Raw genomic sequence first — 19,642 nt, forward strand, 5'->3', positions numbered from 1 at the left:
GTGGTTGATGGTCACTGTCTTGAGCGACTGTATCCAGAGCATTCTTTATCTGCACATATCCTTTCTTAAATGCCTTAGCAGCATCGTGTCTTGCTGACCTTGTGTCTGACAATCTCTTGACAACAAGCCACACGGAGAGCTCGACGCCAAAAAAACTTTGATATGAACTTCAGAAACATTTTCTGTTATTTATTTATGTTATTTATGTATTTACTTATGCTGTATCAGCTATATTTAAATAAAATATATAAACTCATATTTACTATCCAACCTTGCCTCGCTTATTTTCTTGACTGATTAATATATTAAATATGTACTGCAGGATATAATGCGGCTTTGGCCATTATAGCCCCCTGTCAGTCAATAATTTTCCACTATCCCTCCATATTATATATATACATATATAGAGAGAGAGAGAGAGAGAGAGAGATTTTTTATTTTTTTGCCAAATCGACGATTAATATCGATGTTTATTTTAGAAAGATTTTACAGTTTTTTTCCAATTTTTATTGTTCAATTCAAGCAGAGAATGGGTGTTCAGAGTGGATCGGAGACAGGACAGATAGTAAGTATAAAACCTAAACAAACTATAGATGATTTCTAAATTGTTATTTATGGTATGAAAATAAAAAATAGCGAGTTGTTTTACCAACGTTTATCCTATATTTATTTCAGTCGAATTCTCATTTTTGGGGAATTTGACGTTTAACGAGCTCTATCTGTTGAAGCGACCGAGTAATAGGCAACAAATGAAACTTACTGTAGGAGCTGACTCATGTCACATGACTCAAGCCTTACTTTCAGTTTGCTGTAGTTTCGTTACATCATTGGAAAGCTCCAAATCTGTTCTTTCAAACAAGCCATGAACCAGGAAGCTAGATAGCTACAGTGCCTGAGATATTCACATGAGAAGGTCAGGCCTGCCGATACACTACGCCTGGGGTCCATACAGACCGCAAACCTAAAACAATTTGGGAAATTCAACCAGGCTACCTGGACTAGAATTATCCTTTGCATAGGGTAACAGGATTTCCCCATTGTTGAAGGCACAAACACAAAAAACATTATCACTGATTACCATTTTTAATGCAGACACAAACACAGATGTGACCCGTGTGTGCTGAGCAATATATTCCATGTCTCCCTATTCAGTGCAATGGAACGGTCGCAAGTCCCTCTGCCTAGCAATGACATCAGACAGACCATTATCTTTCGGTTTCAGTCGAGTGTGGTTCCTTAATTTGCTTATGCTTTTTTAGATAGAGGTGTATAAAAAAGCATCCGAGTCATTTCTAAATCTCAAAAAGTAGTCAACCAAATGCTACCCTATTCACAGGGTTTGTTGAGCCTGCCAGTCTGACCAGACAAAGATTTTCATGCATATCGGTGGGGTTTTTTTGAGCTGGTTGTAAAATCGACTTTAACAGTACCTTTGTTCAAACCTTAACTATGTCTGAGTGACCGTGCAGACATTAATTTTTTTTTTTTTTTTTTTTTTTGGATTGTACATTAGGATTGGGAGTCAGTGGTTTCATTCCTCTGCTGCAGCTGACTGCCCAGATATAAGTCAAGAAATGAGTAACTTGGAGCTGGCTGGATTATAAAAGTAAAACCAGACAGGACTGGTTTCTCGAATGAACTGAATCCCAGATGTAAGGAGCAGTTTGTAATGGCCCTGTTAACACGCCAACAATAGTCAGCTGTCCAGCAGAGCTTTTTGAAGACAGCAGATGGTATTCATGGTCACTGCAATGGCTTCAGGCAATAGAGCACTCTGGCCCAGATTAAAGGATTGTGCATGTTTACGACCGTAAAATGGGCGCTCAGGGTTTTGAATTCTTGGATGGGATTTATAAAACACACCCAATTACATAAACACGCAATTAAGACGTGATTTGCGGGGGCAATGTCTCAGTGCGCATATGTAATTCTGTATATGCATATGTAATTCTGTATATGCATATGTAATTCTGCGGCGTTTCAGAACAAAACCGCTAAAATTGGGAGGGGATTTTGCAAATGAGGTCTATTAAATATTCCATCTAATTTATTAAGGCTGCCGGTAATTGCGGTCTTCATATTTGCTTGATTATTTTAAGAACTCTGAAAAGCAGGCGTTAATTTGCCACAGTCAGACAGTAGGCTATGTAAAAGGCAAGGTGATGTGGGAGACTTGTCTGCAGCAAGAAGGAGACATCGTTTTCAAGGACAAAGAAACATTTAATAACATTTTGCAAAGAGCTAATTTTTTAACCCTTCTGATCAAGTTAGCTTGTAAATTGCGGTTTATAATACCATATTGTTTTGCAAACTCCAGTTTTCAATACATGTTTCATAGTTTACATGAGAAAAAAGAAAGTCTGCAAATAGAGAATATAGAATCCATGTAAGAAAAGGTTCTTAGAAGCACCTAAAAAGGTCTCCCACAGTGGCAAAGCGAGGTTCTAACGAGAGCCTTTACTTCTGGAGTGTAGGCATTATTAAAAGAACGGTGGAGGAGATTAAGAAAAGATGAAACGATATTCTGAGGCGCATTAAAGAAAAAGTCTCATATACATGTTATACAATGAGGGCTCATCCTCCACTGTTATTTTAGTAATGCCTACAGAATGTATGTTTTGTAATATGGCATTCTGGTATTTAACAGTACTGGTGCAGGCAGTACTGTTAAATTCGAGTGGTTAAATTCGAATTCAAATGGTTAAAAAAAAAAAAAAAAGGACAGATGATGCAGTTAGTTTGTAGCTAGAGCAAATATAATATAGCTGGTAATAGGCACATCTGAATAAGGTAGCTATATTATAGATCATACAGATGTGTTTTAAATTCATACTTTTGTACTGCTTGTACCAAAATCTCCACTTCCATATTGGTAAATTTCAGTTTTCTCTTCCGAGCATCCTCATCACCATGGCTAGTACCAGGCTGAGGTCTTTGTGTGCCATTCATTTTCTTTTGGAATGTGTAGCCTACACACGCAGGGCTGATCCAAACCAGCTATTTATTGTGAGAGGTGTGTAATTCTCCATCTCTAATTGCGTTTAGGGGTATTTAAATTGTTTGATTACGGAATCGCCTGCTTCACCCAATTATAAAATAGGTCGTTATTTTGACGCTGAGTGCGGCCGTACTGAACACACACATTACATGACTTTTTGTGGTCGGTTTTTCCCCTTTATAAATTTGGGCCTCTGTGTGTTAGTGTTCTGACACTGCACTCCAGTATTGCTATTTCAGAATCCTGCAGGTTTGTATCATTATTTCAAAATAAGGAGCAGAGGCAGACTTTCCAATCTAGCTGAAACCCTTCATTGTCACCCCCTACAGGAAAGAGGTATTAATGTCTCTAAACCCATTTGTCTTCTTTTAAGTTTAATTGTTGATTGTTTGATATTACAGATGAATAGCCTAAACGATCCCACGTTACCTAAAACAAATCCTTCAATTATTATTATTATTATTATTATTATCATTATTATCATTATTATTATTATTATTATTATTATTATTATTATTATTATTATTTATTTATTTATTTATTTATTTATTTGGCAGACACCTTTATCCAAGGTGACTTACGGGTGTTACTGGGCAGTTCTGTACAGGGTTACAATGCAAGATTAACATTTAAATGTTTACATGGGTGTCCATCTGAGCATGTGAAATATTGCAAAGTAAGAAGTGTGAGAGCAAGTAATGTCATCAGGAAGCTTTTAGACATCTCAAAGAATTGTAACTAAACAGATTTAGAGCCACACTTTGACAGGTTTGATAAGTGGAATAACTAACTGTTCAACACAACCAAAGAAAGACCACTTCAATTAGTTAGATCTGGCAGGGAGAGACAGCAAGACCGAGCCCCAGCTCACTAAGTGATGCACTGAAACAGAGGAGAGATAGCAAGACTGAGCCCCAGCTCACTAAGTGCTGCACTGAATCAGAGGAGAGATAGCAAGACCGAGCCCCAGCTCACTAAGTGCTGCACTGAATCAGAGGAGAGAGACAGCAAGACTGAGCCCCAGCTCACTAAGTGCTGCACTGAATCAGAGGAGAGAGACAGCAAGACCGAGCCCCAGCTCACTAAGTGCTGCACTGAATCAGAGGAGAGAGACAGCAAGACTGAGTCCCAGCTCACTAAGTGCTGCACTGAATCAGAGGAGAGATAGCAAGACTGAGCCCCAGCTCACTAAGTGCTGCACTGAATCAGAGGAGAGATAGCAAGACTGAGCCCCAGCTCACTAAGTGCTGCACTGAATCAGAGGAGAGAGACAGCAAGACTGAGTCCCAGCTCACTAAGTGCTGCACTGAATCAGAGGAGAGAGACAGCAAGACCGAGCCCCAGCTCACTAAGTGCTGCACTGAATCAGAGGAGAGATAGCAAGACTGAGCCCCAGCTCACTAAGTGCTGCACTGAATCAGAGGAGAGATAGCAAGACTGAGCCCCAGCTCACTAAGTGCTGCACTGAATCAGAGGAGAGATAGCAAGACTGAGCCCCAGCTCACTAAGTGCTGCACTGAATCAGAGGAGAGAGACAGCAAGACTGAGTCCCAGCTCACTAAGTGCTGCACTGAATCAGAGGAGAGAGACAGCAAGACTGAGCCCCAGCTCACTAAGTGCTGCACTGAATCAGAGGAGACAGACAGCAAGACCGAGCCCCAGCTCACTAAGTGCTGCACTGAATCAGAGGAGAGAGACAGCAAGACCGAGCCCCAGCTCACTAAGTGATGCACTGAATCGGAGGTGTCACTTGCATACGTTGCCCCTTTGAGGGGAAACCAAGTGACAATGCCATTTTATTTAACTTTTTTGGTATTGTTATGGTTCAGCAGTCTCAGGATTAAGACAGTCAAAAATCAGTAACAAGCTTAGGATGCACTTATTATGTTTTACTAATAAACATTATGCAAGTACTGTAATGTGTTTTAAGGCTACTTACACTCATAATAAGCTACTGTTTCTTGTAGTGCGCTGTTGGTTACATGCATCTCCTACATCGTTTTATACTGTACAAACAAGGGCAGGATTTGAGGAAAAGAAGGTTGCTATGGGTTACAGAAGAGAAAGATTGTGTAGGGTATTGCATGTTAGTTCTGGTTTTGGGGTGGATGAGGGGAAAACAACGACTTGAAATTGATGCTTATTTGATGGGCTACCAATTGGTTTCCGCTGTATAGAAAACACATGGCTGTGTGATTCCTTTCAGCCTCCAGCATACTGAAAGCACTATCTGTGTCTTGATGTGCACAAGAGGAATCTCGCCTTAGACTGAACGCAACTTGTCTTAATGTGGAATATACCCTTTCTCAGCCCCTTGTAGCCTGCTGGGAGAGGCATAGTAGAATCTGTGCACAGTTACTTACGAACAATACCTTTTACACCTTCTGCCAGTTCAGTCGTGCTTGTTTAGGTTGTGTGTGATGTCTTTAACTTGGGATTATTCATATGGAATATTTTATTTGGCAATATCAGTTCATATTATATTTCCTGGCAGCAGTTTAAACTCTTGGTGGAGAAGGTGTTGAATTTCCAGATCAGCTTTATGGTTGGCTAGAATCATAATTTCCACATAGTAGCTGTTATTGTATCAGTTATATTAACCTTGTCAATATGTGATACAGTTTACCTAACCAAATGACATAACAATAATACCTATTATCTTTTTATGTGTGTGTGTGTTTTGTTTTGTTTTACCCAGTGGATTCCTAGTCAGAAGCTTGTGGAAAACTTAAGAATACAATACAATGTATTGCTGTTTCAAACAAATTTTGCTCACAAAAAAAATGTTGTCAGTGTAATGTCAGACAAAAAATGGTGGAAGTCTAAGCAACCCATTAAAAAGACTATACATGATTAAGTTACAGTACTGTTAACCAGTGGTGGTGCCAGCTGACTGGGGGCTCTAAGCAGCATTATTTTTAGCCCCCCCCCCCCCCTTTTTGTTTTTTATGTTTCATTACCCACTCATTTATGCTGTAATTGATTGCTGTTAATCTGTCTCCAATTCTTAATTAAAACGTTGATGAACCTGTCATTTCTGAAATGAATTGAACTACTATAGGGCGATTTTCAAAGCTTTTTGCTCCTGATTTTCTGAAAGTAATTGTAAAAGTTTAAAGGTGCAAATCTAGCCAGAGAACATAGATATGGAAAAGTATGGAGCCCAGGAGGGGACATGAGAGAACAAATATATATTTTATATATCGTGGTCACGGGATACCTGTGTCATGCGCACAAGATAGGTATCTCGTGGCCACAAGATAGTAAGACATGCGCACAAGATAGATATATTAATTTCTGTCATGTCCCCTCCTGGGATCCCGATGAATATTTATTTTCACTTAAACAATTTTGGAAAATTAGCTGGCGTTTATTTGCAGTTAGGAAAAGTGAAGCAAATTTTGCACTGGAGCAAAAGGCTTTGAAAGCTGTTCTGAAATGTTTCTCTACTTCATAACATCATTCTGGGTGCTTTCAGAGCAGGGGTGGCGGTGGGGGTTGGAGGGTTTGGGAGGCAGTGTCCGGTGGCTGTTTTTTTTTTGTCTCACAGGTGGAAACCCTATTTTCTGGTCAAGGCAGTTCTGAATGAGATAAAAAGGGTAGCAACACATCAGTAATTTTAAAGGTTGAGCATTATTTGTTGCCTGTATTTGAATCATTTAAGCTCTTTGGTGGCTCTGGACAACCATCTATCACCAGCTAAACGTGGTTACTGGTGGTGGGAGATGGCAAAACAAGCAGTACTTTGATTGGCTAGAATCATTCAACTTGTACTTCAAAGTACCCGTACAGAGATACGAAGAAGCAACTCTGCTATACGTATTAATCTTGATTTGGTTTGAGGTCAGTGAGGTAAACCAAGCAGCTTATTTGGTGAATTGGCATAAAAACAGCTTTGCATACATCTCAATGATGTGGTTGTTCTGTATAACATTCGCACCTAGAGAAAGTAAATATCACTAGTGTTAATAATAATACTAATAATCATAATTGAAATATACTGTACATTCACACTGCAATAACAGCACATTTCCATTGGGCAAGTTATTCATATATTCAACCATCAGTCTGATGTTCTGCTTGATGGAGAGAAGTAACTATTGAAAATAAATTACATTATGCTTTCAGAAATCTTGGACTGCAAATTGCATCGTAACAGATATGGATGCATAATCTAACAGTAAGGATAGAATTATTATCTGAGAGCAGTTACACAGGGTTGCCATTAGAACATGCATATTACACAGACGCCCCTTAGAGCTGGCTGTAGTGGCTGAATTATAGTAAGCTATGATTTTGTACTGTAAGGTAACAAATGAGCTGTTAGGTTAAACATGAAACCAGGATCTTCTCCACTACAGTCCTCACCTCTCGTGGTATAACGCAAAAAAAAACAAAATACAAAATTAGATATGTAGGTAGGTTCTGACATGTTGAAAAGGTTGTTTAAATTGTAAGCCAATCATATCTTCCTTTGTAGAAGTTGGGCTTGTCTGGCGATTCATGGCTTCCTGTAATTGGATAGTACACATCATCCTGTCAAGGGGAGCAGCACATCACTGTTTAGTCTAATCCCTCATTAATGAGAGTCAATTGGACCACAGTAAATCCTCACCTCAAGCAATGTGCATTTGCATAATATTAACTAAATTATCATACATTCTATTTTTCAGCTTAATTAATTAGCATAACACCAGACTTGTCCATCTCTATCAATCACAGGTACCAGTCTCTCCTCTGTCCCATGATCAATCACAGGTACCAGTCTCTCCTCTGTCCCATGATCAATCACAGGTACCAGTCTCTCCTCTGTCCCATGATCAATCACAGGTACCAGTCTCTCCTCTGTCCCTCTCTATCAATCACAGGTACCAGTCTCTCCTCTGTCCCATGATCAATCACAGGTACCAGTCTCTCCTCTGTCCCATGGGTTCTAGTGATGATACAGGAGCCTCTATCAAGAAATACAGCATTCTCAATCCCTGCACTCAGCTCTCTCACTGAGGCACCAGAAGATATATGCCCTTTCCTCTCTTGCTATTTAGTGTAAAACAGACCCATAGACAATTTATCATTTAGCTTTATCTGTACTTTACACTGATATGCCAGCAGGCTCTCACTACACACATGCTGAACTCTTAACAACATCTCAGTGGTTTCTATTGCTCAACATGCTGGATAACTACACTGATATGCCAGCAGGCTCTCACTACACACATGCTGAACTCTTAGCAACGTCTCAGTGGTTTCTATTGCTCAACATGCTGGATAACTACACTCATATGCCAGCAGGCTCTCACTACACACATGCTGAACTCTTAACAACGTCTCAGTAGTTTCTATTGCTCAACATGCTGGATAACTGGAGAGCACTGTTACTATTAGGGGTTTAAATCTAAAGACCTCGGAAGAAAAGCAACTGGAAGGCATTACCAATATTTCACAGTCTATCGGAATGAAGAATAAAGACTGTGCTTTCACAGCAGCACCTCAAGTTTGTCGTATCACCTTCGTTGCAAGTCAGCTGATTTTTCTTTTTATTCTACGTATTTCTTTCAAACGGTATCAAAACATGAACAGCTATATTGTACATTTTCTTCAGCTAACCTAAATAAAATAGCACTCAGTAAATGACCTTGGTTAGTTTGAAACTTGAAAGCTTACGATATACCAGAAACAGATCTGTTAAATACAGTATAACAGCTTCAATAAAAAATGGCAAGTTTAACACCCCTAATTAATATGATTGGTGATTTAATCCTATGTCATATGGGTCATTTAATAGCATGGGTAATGCCAAAGGACATTTTAAAATTGGGTCTATATGTATACATTTTTGGCATAACATAATAAGGATACATTTATACTGTACTTCGACTCATACGGCTGTGTCTGCTACTCTGTTTGAAGCTGAACCAGGAAGCTTGTAATTCATAGCACAGGGGAGAGCTAAAGGAGCCTGCTCTGTCAAATGGCCTGAAGAGACACTGATATACTCATCATCATCATCATCATCATCGTCATTCACAGGTAGCAGGAGCTGGTCTCAAGCCTTCCTGGAGAGAGTTGCAATTATACTAACCCTTCACTGCCGAGGCTAGTTCATATTTGCCATTTCAGTAGAGTTAATGTTAGATGAAAACGTTCATTATACAAAAAACATTACCCACAGTGCTGGGCAAACATTCATTCATATGAGCCAGTGTAGGCAAAGCACAATGTCTTAAAGTACTCAGAATTACTATTTTAGGTAACATTTCACAACTGAGGATTGTAAATATCTGTGCTGTCACTTTTCAGAAATTTCTCATTTGCGGTTTTATTTTTTATGAATGCAACCTAAAATAAATAAATAAATGAAAAAGCTCACTGATACTGAGTGATATTGCATCTTGCAAATTGATATATGCTTTGTTGTTCATTTCTTTATAGTGTCAGGAGTCTGAACTGATTGGTTGCAATACATGTGATGATTTCCTCACAGTTTCGGGAGAGTTTCCTGCCAGAACCTACACTTTGACTCAACCAATGCTTTGATCTGAAAATGTTCCTGTAAATGATCCCAGATTGAAAAGCCCTGACAGCTGTTCAGTTTCTTGTGACATTCCTGCATCATAGCAGGGTGACTGGGGTCAGATGAGCAAATTATAGCAACTGGCAAGCTCTCTCACTCTTTCACGTCTTAGGACTGTTAAATATGTAATAACACCATTTACTACGGGTTATGAAAAATATCAAAATATATTGTGGCCTGTTTATTTGTCCAGTTTTAGTTTGTCCATTATGATAGCAACATGTAATGTACTGTACCATACTGTAAATAAGTGTTTCAGTCACTTGATACATTACTGGTACCTCCCAGAGTACTTGCATGAAGCCCTCGGTGGAGATGAACCATTTCCTGGCCTGGAGATCACTTCATTTCGCTTGAGCTGTTGGCAGCACATACATAAAGCCTATCCATGAGAATGGACTTAATAAAACACATTGAAGTGATACAATAGCTGACACGGAGGCAGATGATTCGAAAGCTTTTGGAATCAGATACAGTTGGATTGGGTCAGAGTAGGAAAAACATTGTATCACAAACCATGAGGAATTTGAACTGCAGGATACACCCAATCATATTATCCAGTTGCAGTAATACAGATCCACATATGGTCTTCACAGTGTCCCTATAATCATCTCTACCACCACATTTTATATCTGGAATTATGTTTTTTCTGCTATCGTTGAAGGAGGAAGGCATAAGCCAAAACACTGGTCTAGTTGACGCAGTTTCTGTTAAGTTTTCCATTAGACATTATGATTGAGTGTTTAAAGGATGAAGTAATAACTTATCAAAGTTCATTACACATTACATTACTCATTACATTTGATGTATTCTTTTTGATGAGACATGGGCCTGTAAGTCAAGATCAGGTAAACACTGTATCACAGTACAGTAGTGTGAAAATGTATTAGAACACCTCAAGATTTGTCATTTAAATCCTTTATATACCTAAAAACATGAAGACCTCTGGGTGTGAGAATTTCAATTTTCGGTCAGTAATCAGTGATATAGAAACAATAGGCACTCATGCTGTGAAAATGTTTGACCACTTTGTGCTTTAATTAGGCATCTTAAACAGCTTCTAAAAAGTCTCATGCATTTTACCACATGTAGCTATGTGTTCCTTTTACTATTACTGTGTTAAATCCATTGCAGAAGCAATGGGTGTTCTAATACATGTTGACACTGCTGTATGTCAAGAATTGGTTGTTTGTTTCTGGACAATCAGATGGTCTATTTACAAGAACAACAACAACAACACAGTGGCCTTAACGTTTATCCAAGCTTTGCATTGAAAGCTGTGTGATTGATTGTGACAGAAACACAAACCTCTGTGTCAACTCACCACGCAAAATCTGAGCGATGATTTTTACAGGAGAAGCATGTATTGAAACATGACATGTGGATTATACAGAATACACTATGACACGTCAGTGTATTTGTGTTTTTTTCATAGTGGAGCAAAGGCTTAAATCCCCCCACTGCAATGCTGCATAGCACTTTAGGTTGCACAATTCACATTGCAATTATACATGTACCTCTGTTTCCTAGCTAGGTAACACTTGCTTTATAGATATAGCATTGCATATAGTACATAGATGTATAGTTGCAATACACTAGACTCTTGCTGGTCCATATTGACCAGCAATCTGAACTTTGCTTTTATCATTAAATCAAAGCCGATAGCAGCTATAGAAAACAAACTTCAATACCATAATTCTTTGATGACTGTGTAAAACATTGACAAGTGTTTTATTCAAAGGGTTATTACTGAAGAAATATAAGTATCAAAAATATAAACCAAAGACTCTTTTTGGTATGGTGCACACAGTGTACCTTGTGCCACTAGCATTAAGTTCTACCAAAGGTTGTAGTGTAATGTAACTACATACATACAGTAAAAGTAACACTTCCACCAGTATACAGGGTTACCAATGTTTGCTTCAGACAAGCTTAAAACAATAAATCAGTAATGATATTGAACTTATGTTGTTGTTTTATTTGTTTTATTTAAGGCATACATTTTTCCTCATGTACTTTAATCTCAAAGTTTGTTCCACCTGTTATCCCTCTACTGTAGTCTGGGTCTCTGTACCTTCTTCAAGTGCCAAGCCTCTCTCGCTGCCTCTGCTTCAGCCCCCGCTCTCCCCCTCCCACTGCTTCAGCTGATCACAGTCAGACTACAGTGAACTCTTGTTAGAGAAAAACAAGTCATACATCAGAAATTCTTCACCAGCGGCTTCCAGGTTGTCTTTGACATTTTGTTTTTGACAGTTCATCCAACAATTGCCCTTTATTATGTGCAAGTAGAATCGCACCCTCTTTCACTCTGCGACAATAGCAAGGAATAATGCAAATTGCACCAAAGCCCTCAGGCCGAAGTACGGCCTAACATTTTCAGTTATGGTTTATTGTGTTTGATACAGTACAGTATTTAAGCATGTGTACACTGTTGAATAGTAACCTCATTGGATGCTGGATCTTTGGTATGCTAAGTGCCTTCTTTGGGATCAGTTCACACAGGGAGCTGCCATTGCTCACCTCCTGCAGGCTGTCTGTCCTGCAGCTTCTTACATCATGGCGCTCATGTCTCCAGAGACAGTCGGCAGGAAACTTCTAATAACTGAACTGTAAAGAAGCAGATCACAAGCATGGGCGAAGGTGAGGACTAAAACAATCAAGCATGTGCCTTTGTGTGGTGGCTAATGAATGACTAGCAATGTTCCTTCAGACAGGGGCATAACTCATAGCTGAGGGAAATGCTGTCTTCATCCCTACTTAAATTCTGTTTAGTTGGCTTCTCTATTTGTCCTTCTCTGCTGTATACAGAGGCTTAAGTAAACAGATAGGGCGTCTATTTTTACTTATGACATATTTGTGTACAGTACAGGATTAAACATTTATGGAAATCATTTTTAACACTAATAGGGAAGGTGCATTTAGTCAAAAAACGTGTAAGAATAGGGTCTCAATGTATGTATTCACAAGTTAAAAAATGAATTTGTTGGGTATTCATTAAATGGAATAAAGCGTATTAATTACTCAACAGAAAACAATGCGGCCCCTCGGTTTCCCTTGTTTAAACAGTTATTGAGTATCAATCAAGCAGTCTGACAGTGTTATTTAACACAGAACCTGCTGTGATCAAACAAACAAATTAATTTCTATTTTAGAAGCCATTGTTTGTCTTAACTTTCTTCTATCCATTTGATATGGAATCTATATATTTTTTTCCTTAGTTTCCTTAGGAATGTGTCATCTCTGCAGTGCATTGTAGTCCTGGACAGAGTGTGATTAAGCCTCTGAGTACACTCCACAGAAATACATATCCCAGTTAACACAGCGGTAGCTCCTGTTTTAAGAAAGGTTACATTTAGCTGAAGAATCAGACGCATTTGCTTGGTTTCCTTCCATTCGGCTTTTAAAGCACTTGATGGTGAAGTTAATTGCCATTGACTGGTACTCAGTTGTAAAGGTGAGGGGAAAGCAACTTTTCTTGTTTTGAAATCAACACATTAATAAATACTTCTTAAAGGTAATTACTTGGTAGACAGTTTTTACTCAACCAAAATGAAATGTATGCAAATACAGAAAGTCACACAACACAGTGAGGGGACTGGTGGCACAAGTATTTCTGTAATATATCCTATTCTTGTAATGATCTGCGGCGGTATTGTCTTGTACTTCATGTGATTTTCAATTGTATAGTAAATGCATCTGTTTTTATAATTCCAGTTGTAACTTGCTGTGTTTGGTGGTACAGTGTGCCTTTTGAATTCAGTCACTGTTTCTGCAGAACTATATAAATGTATAGTAGTCATACCTCAGGGAAAGCAGGTGTATATTGAAGTTTTGAAATTAAATACATACAGATATAGTGACCTTGATATTTGAATGTATCTGTTAAAACAGTATTTATTGTCATTCAGAAATTGGACTAAACAAAACATTGTTTGTTAGTTTTTTTTTTATAAATTTAGTCATCGCCAATGGTTTTTACCCCAGTTTGGAATGCCCAATTGTTATTTGTATCCCGGTTTATTGCTGCAACCCCCTGGCAACTCGGGAAACGGAGGCTGGAACACGAGTCCTCCGAAGCGTGTTCCTGCCAATCCGTCATTTTTCGCACTGCGGATCCACAGCAATGCCACCAGACCTATAGTGCCGGAAGACAACACAGATCTGATGCCTCCGCTGCAGAACCACAGACGCCCTATCGGCCACAGGGGTCACTTGTGCGCGATGAACCATGGATTCCCCTGCCGACCTGTGTCAGCATTTCAGCTGGTGTCAGCGTTGTACAATTAGATGTAATAATTGGAACAGTGCTTATTTTTAGACCCATATATAAGAAATAATGTAGGTAAAATAAACTAAACATGTATTTAAAAGATAAAACTCAATCAAACAAATAAAGGGTACCTGTGGCCTTACACATCTTTGTTTGCAAATGGATGCACTTCTGTTTCAAAACCTCAGTCTCATTCACTCTTAAGTGGCTGCAATAGGACAGTGAGATGAGCTGATTCTGGACCAAACCATTCAATATACAAGAAGGGGGAGTGAGGGAGTGTTACGCATAGGATTAATAATAATAATAATAATAATAATAATAATAATAATAATAATAATAATAATAATAATAATAATAATAATGACAGGGTTTTAATCATGTGTATTAGTTTATCTAACTGGTTGTGAAAATATGTACAATATTTGTGTATTTATTTATCTTTAACATAAATAGCTGCAAGTCTAGTTGCTTTACAATAATACCTCAATACCTGATTGTCTGAATCTGTAATCAATTGGTACACTTGTTAGCCCTTTCAAATACCGTACCTACTAGTGATAAACTGCAGTTCTGTTGTGTGTATGGGGAAACAGGGACTGCAGGCAGATGTTTGGAATAGGTGTGAAAGTATGTTAGCTCTCTAATTTTTTCAGCTACCAAAGTGTGTTATAAAAGAGAAGGAAGTACTGGGGGAACTATCATCACCTAAAATGAACAAATCACCGGGGCCTGATGGAATCCATCCTGGAGTCAACAGCAATGGCACTGCTGTTGATTTAAACACGTCCGCATCTGTGGGTCTAATATTATGCCATTGTCACGAATGAATCTAAAACCTGTCTTCCTTTGTACAAGGTGCGATCACCTTTTTTGAGTGAAAGGTGTATGTGGCAGAGATAGATGTCTCTTTGATAGAAACTGTTTAATTTGTTTAAGTCTTCCCACCAATGTAGAGATGGAAGCTCTGCTAACAAGATTTGAGTTTTTGCAGGTATCAGGCTTTTAAAGACACACCTGTGGTGGCTTTGACAGACTCACTGAGAGCAGAAACTGACCCAGGACTGACAGCTACTGGAAGCATGCTGATCTTTGGGGAGCAAATTGAACATTTGTGAAACTGCATGTGTGTTAAAATATTGTAATAACTGTACTGTGTGTTAAAGAATATAAAGCCAGCAGAAATATTAAACAAATTGTTAAAATACACTGTTCATAGGAAACGTTATAATATGCTCTGTATGAACCTATAGTTATGTGAGAGCATTCTATATTCCTGTTTATTCTGTTATAACAGTGACAAATATTATTGTATCTTTGTAAGCCTGAGTAAAAAGGGAGCTAGGTTGGGGGCACGCTGACCAAAAAACACCTGTGAAATGAGCTAAGCTTGTCTTTGTCTGAACTACTGGTGCCAAGGCTTATAACCTTGAGCAGAAAGGCAGACGCAAGCATCAAGTTTCTTATTTAGAGAAGTAAGCTTGATCTGAAAGTAGTGTTTAAGATAAACACAGGTATTCTAGAATAATTCAAACAGAATATAAGTGTAAATGTTTTATTTTAACAGAAGGACTGTGAAGTTTGAAAATAAGAGAATATAGTGTAGAGATTAACTTAAAGTAAAAACTTCAGTCAAAACATAATAGTACCAGTCTGTGTCAAGCATATAGTAGCATCTGCTAAAGAGAATGTAATTCATTTGTTAACCTTGTCTTTGCTTGAAACAAAATGGTACCAGGCGTGTGGGTAACTGGAGAAAATAACTCTTGTCAATTGAAGCTAGACTTACTGGTCAGCAGTTTTACATCAAAGGTTTCTATGATGACTGATCTTTTTTAAGAAACGCCTTCTGGTACATGAAAAGGATTATATGGTGAACTGTCTATGGCTTCATTAAATCATGGAAATTAATGAAGACCTGGTAAAACAAGTGAGGGGGAGCAATAGCATAGGACCATATTTAGATCTAGTAAGAACATTGCTTGTTTAGATCTGGGTAAATGCTTACAGAAGACTTATTTTAATGATGGATGACCTCGACAGAGTAGCAGGTGGTTCAGGACTTGCCTGAACAAGATTTGTGTAAAAGTTTAGTTTAAAGCATTGAATAGCTAAAATGGGACTGTTATATTTTGACTATGTTCTTGATAGACTGGATTTAAGTGAGAATAATTGGATATATAGTTGCATGCTTAGAAGTTAGCTATGGACCTTCTACCAGCCCCTATCCAATATGTTTTAGTTAACTTTTAAACCACATCTATACATGTAATAAAGCCAACCTACTAAGAAGGATGTCTTTTGATGTTAAAAGGGAAATATATTTTAACCCAGGATTGGAATAATTAAACCAAAGTAGGTGTTATATATTAAACACATCTTTCTATGTATTCTTCATATACTTGTATTGTATTCACATGCATGCTGTGTTCAGGAACTCCTTGGTACCAAGAAAGAATAACATCAGTTCAAAGTTCACCTTACATATTTTAAAGATGTAGGAGATGTGGACAAGGGGATGATGGCTAATTAATCTTATAGAAGGAGTTACCGGGTGTTTTGAAAATGTTATTAACTTGAAGGACAGGAGCTGTTAAGGCTGATTAATGTTTAAGTTTTAATTATAACTTCTGATGTAAAAAGAGAAGCAAAAACTCTGTAAAAACCGAGGTAAAATCTTAGTCAAGTGTCACTCAACTTGCTAACTACAAGCTGATGTTATCCATGCTCTGAAGATCTCTGATCGAGCTGATTGCTGTTGGTGTCGTATTTAGAAGTCTTTGCCTTCTGTCCTTACATTATATTCTACACTTCCATATATATTTTGAAAGGTAAGAACTATTTTGAATCTATATTATTATTATTATTTATTTCTTAGCAGACGCCCTTATCTAGGGCGACTTACAGTCATAAACAAAAATACATAAATACAAAAAATATCTATTTTATATTGATGCATTGCTATACTTATGTTTTAGTCTAAGAGAGTGATATATACTGGATGATCTAGCATAGCATAAGGGCAAAATATGTTATAACCTTAAACATATTGAAGTATTAATGCTATTATTCCTGTTAAGGCACTGGACCTCGCAGATTGCCGGTCAGCTGGGATCCGACGTAGTCTGTAATTACTCAATCCATTTTTAAGCATTTAAAATAATATACTACTCTGATTCGTTTAAACTTCAAATTGAATGAGTCTGTGTGAATTCCTTGATTATTAAAAGTTATCTGGATGCGTTGCAAGCCCAGTGCACGAACAATCCACTTACAGGAGTCCGAAACATCTTTATGTCCTCCTGAACGTCTCCTCTGAGTTAAAGAGTGTGCTTAGAGTATATATATATATATATATATATATATATATATATATATATATATATATATATATATATATATATATATATAGATAGATAGATATAAATAAAAAGAGTATGTGCAAATCTGACACCATGGTTTCATTTTGTAATCTGGTTATGTCTTTTACAGTTGAGATGTTTGGTCGAAATAAAAATGCATTTCATATTAGCTAAAAATATAATTTATTTATTCCTCAAAACCGTTGCTACCCCCAGATCCCCTCACACGTGGATCTTGCACCCCACCCACAGTTTTAGAAAGACTGTGGGGGGAGGGGGAGTTAGTCACACCCTGAAACATTTCTAAAGGGGGGCCCAGCAAAAAAAGTTTGAGAACCCGTGACCTGGACAATTAACACAAAATAGATCATGGTCCTATACAGATGCTCAGAATGAGCTGGAGGGGTTAGTGGCACATGTGTGGAAGGCTTGTAAATACACCTTGCCTTTCATGAAAATTAGGTACTTGGGTGTTCACCTCAAAAATGCATTGAGCACAACTGGCAATGAACGAGAAAAAGCGGACTGGGAAATGCCAGCAACAATTGCGATTGTTTAAAACATGCTTTCAAAAGTTCTTAAAAAATGGATGCAATTGTAAGTGTCGCTATTGCCCTCAGCTATAGTACATCTCATTATAATATTTGAGAACACTATCTCCACTCCATTTTTGCAAATTTATGCAGGAATGCCCATAATTACATATTCTTCTAAGTTTGAACCGCAAAGAAAACTCGCTGCCGCAAAGCATTCCTGAAAATGTCACTAATAGCATTGTGCTTGTTTAGTACATTTCAACCCTAGACTTCCGACTCATTTGCAACGGGTTTGCGACTATTGCGACAGGCGCAACACTTTACTACCTCTACCCCTGAGTGTCAATGCAGTCCTTTTGTTTTTATGCATTTGTTATGTTTTTATACAGTGGCGTATACTAGCCCCAGTGGGGTTAGTATCTGTACAAAAAGTGGAATCACTTGTTTAAAATCAGTGAACAGTAACAATTAATGTGTGTCGTGTCTGCAAGGTGGTCTTGCCTGTCTGTTTTGGTTTCAAAAACAATACTGGTGTTTTTTTTTTGTTTGTTTTTTTTAACACAGAACATGTCCTCATTATTGGGTAGCAGTGTAGAGTAGTGGTTAGGGCTCTGGACTCTTGACCGGAGGGTTGTGGGTTCAATCCCCGGTGGGGGACACTGCTGTTGTATCCTTGAGCAAGGTACTTTACCTAGATTGCTCTAGTAAAAACCCAACTGTATAAATGGGTAATTGTATGTAAAAATAATGTGATGTCTTGTAACAATTGTAAGTCGCCCTGGATAAGGGCGTCTGCTAAGAAATGAATAATAATTGGGTTGAGTACCGTGGAATGAATGAGCTATGAAATAGATGTACTCTATTTGGACTTCTGAACCCTAGTCGTTAAGAGAACAAGTTACCACTGTACCGGTACAGCAAAGGGTGGGGGATGACCTGTCATACATTACCTCTCTTCTATAAAGCACCAAATCAACCCTGGAGATAATAGAAGAAAAACACTAAATAGAACAAAAAAGCAATACATGAGCAGAACCATATTTTAAACTTGTTCTGCTAAGAAAGGAAATTGCTGTGAATATTTCCTGCTTATTTATATTTTCTGAATGAATAAATGGGATTAAAACTGAATGCAAATACAATGTATACTTCCAAATGGATTTATTTTCATTTTAATTTATTTTTACATGCAGTTGCTCCATATTTACTGTACCATTTACAAAAACTACAGGAATACATGCATTTAGAACACAATTCTGTGATTATGAATCTAGAACTTGCCGTAGTTCTTTTCCTGATCATATAACTGCTAAGTGTGTCTACAGTCTAGCTACAGTATAATCATTGCACCTGTTTTTTAAGTATGTCCAAAAGAAGATATTTATGTAACTCTAGAAATCCACAGCCAGGCAGCTTCACTGCCCTGTCTCCCTCAACCTCCCTGTATCCATGTTTTTTTCTCTTCTTTTTATAAGCATTGAATCAAATTGAGTAATGTTGAATTTTGTTTTTTGCAGTTTAACTTTGTTGGCAAACTCCTGGGTCCACGTGGGAACTCATTGAAGAGGCTACAGGAAGAGACCCTCACGAAGATGTCCATCCTTGGAAAGGGCTCCATGAAAGAAAAAGAAAAGGTACCCCAAGTCTCCGGGCTGAAAACATTTCTATTGCATCCTTATGTATTTATTTTCTTGGTTGGCTAATTCTACAGTGTATGTGTCAAAGAAATCAGAATGCATTATTCATGTTGTCAGTTAGTATAGACAATTAAAATTCAGACAATTAATGAGTTTCCATTTAATTAAAATTGTTTCAGGCAACAGCTCGAAGTATAATCCTCACTGATTCAATTTGACTTTTTTGTTTTATATCCTTTGCTTTAGTTTTACCAGCCCACAGATT

The 19,642-nt window shown here is 37.9% G+C and overlaps 1 protein-coding gene across 2 annotated transcripts in view; it reads left to right on the plus strand.

The window, feature by feature from the left end:
* Window positions 1-19,642, plus strand: part of LOC117394998 (KH domain-containing, RNA-binding, signal transduction-associated protein 3-like) — a 168,230-nt gene that overhangs the window by 82,904 nt on the left and 65,684 nt on the right. For both annotated transcript variants that reach the window (XM_033993813.3, XM_033993812.3), the window contains exon 3: window positions 19,258-19,374. In XM_033993813.3, coding sequence (XP_033849704.1) covers window positions 19,258-19,374 — 117 coding nt within the window. The remainder of the gene's footprint in view (window positions 1-19,257; window positions 19,375-19,642) is intronic.

This window comes from Acipenser ruthenus, chromosome 3 (genome assembly GCF_902713425.1).
Source record: "Acipenser ruthenus chromosome 3, fAciRut3.2 maternal haplotype, whole genome shotgun sequence".
NCBI lineage: Eukaryota > Metazoa > Chordata > Actinopteri > Acipenseriformes > Acipenseridae > Acipenser > Acipenser ruthenus.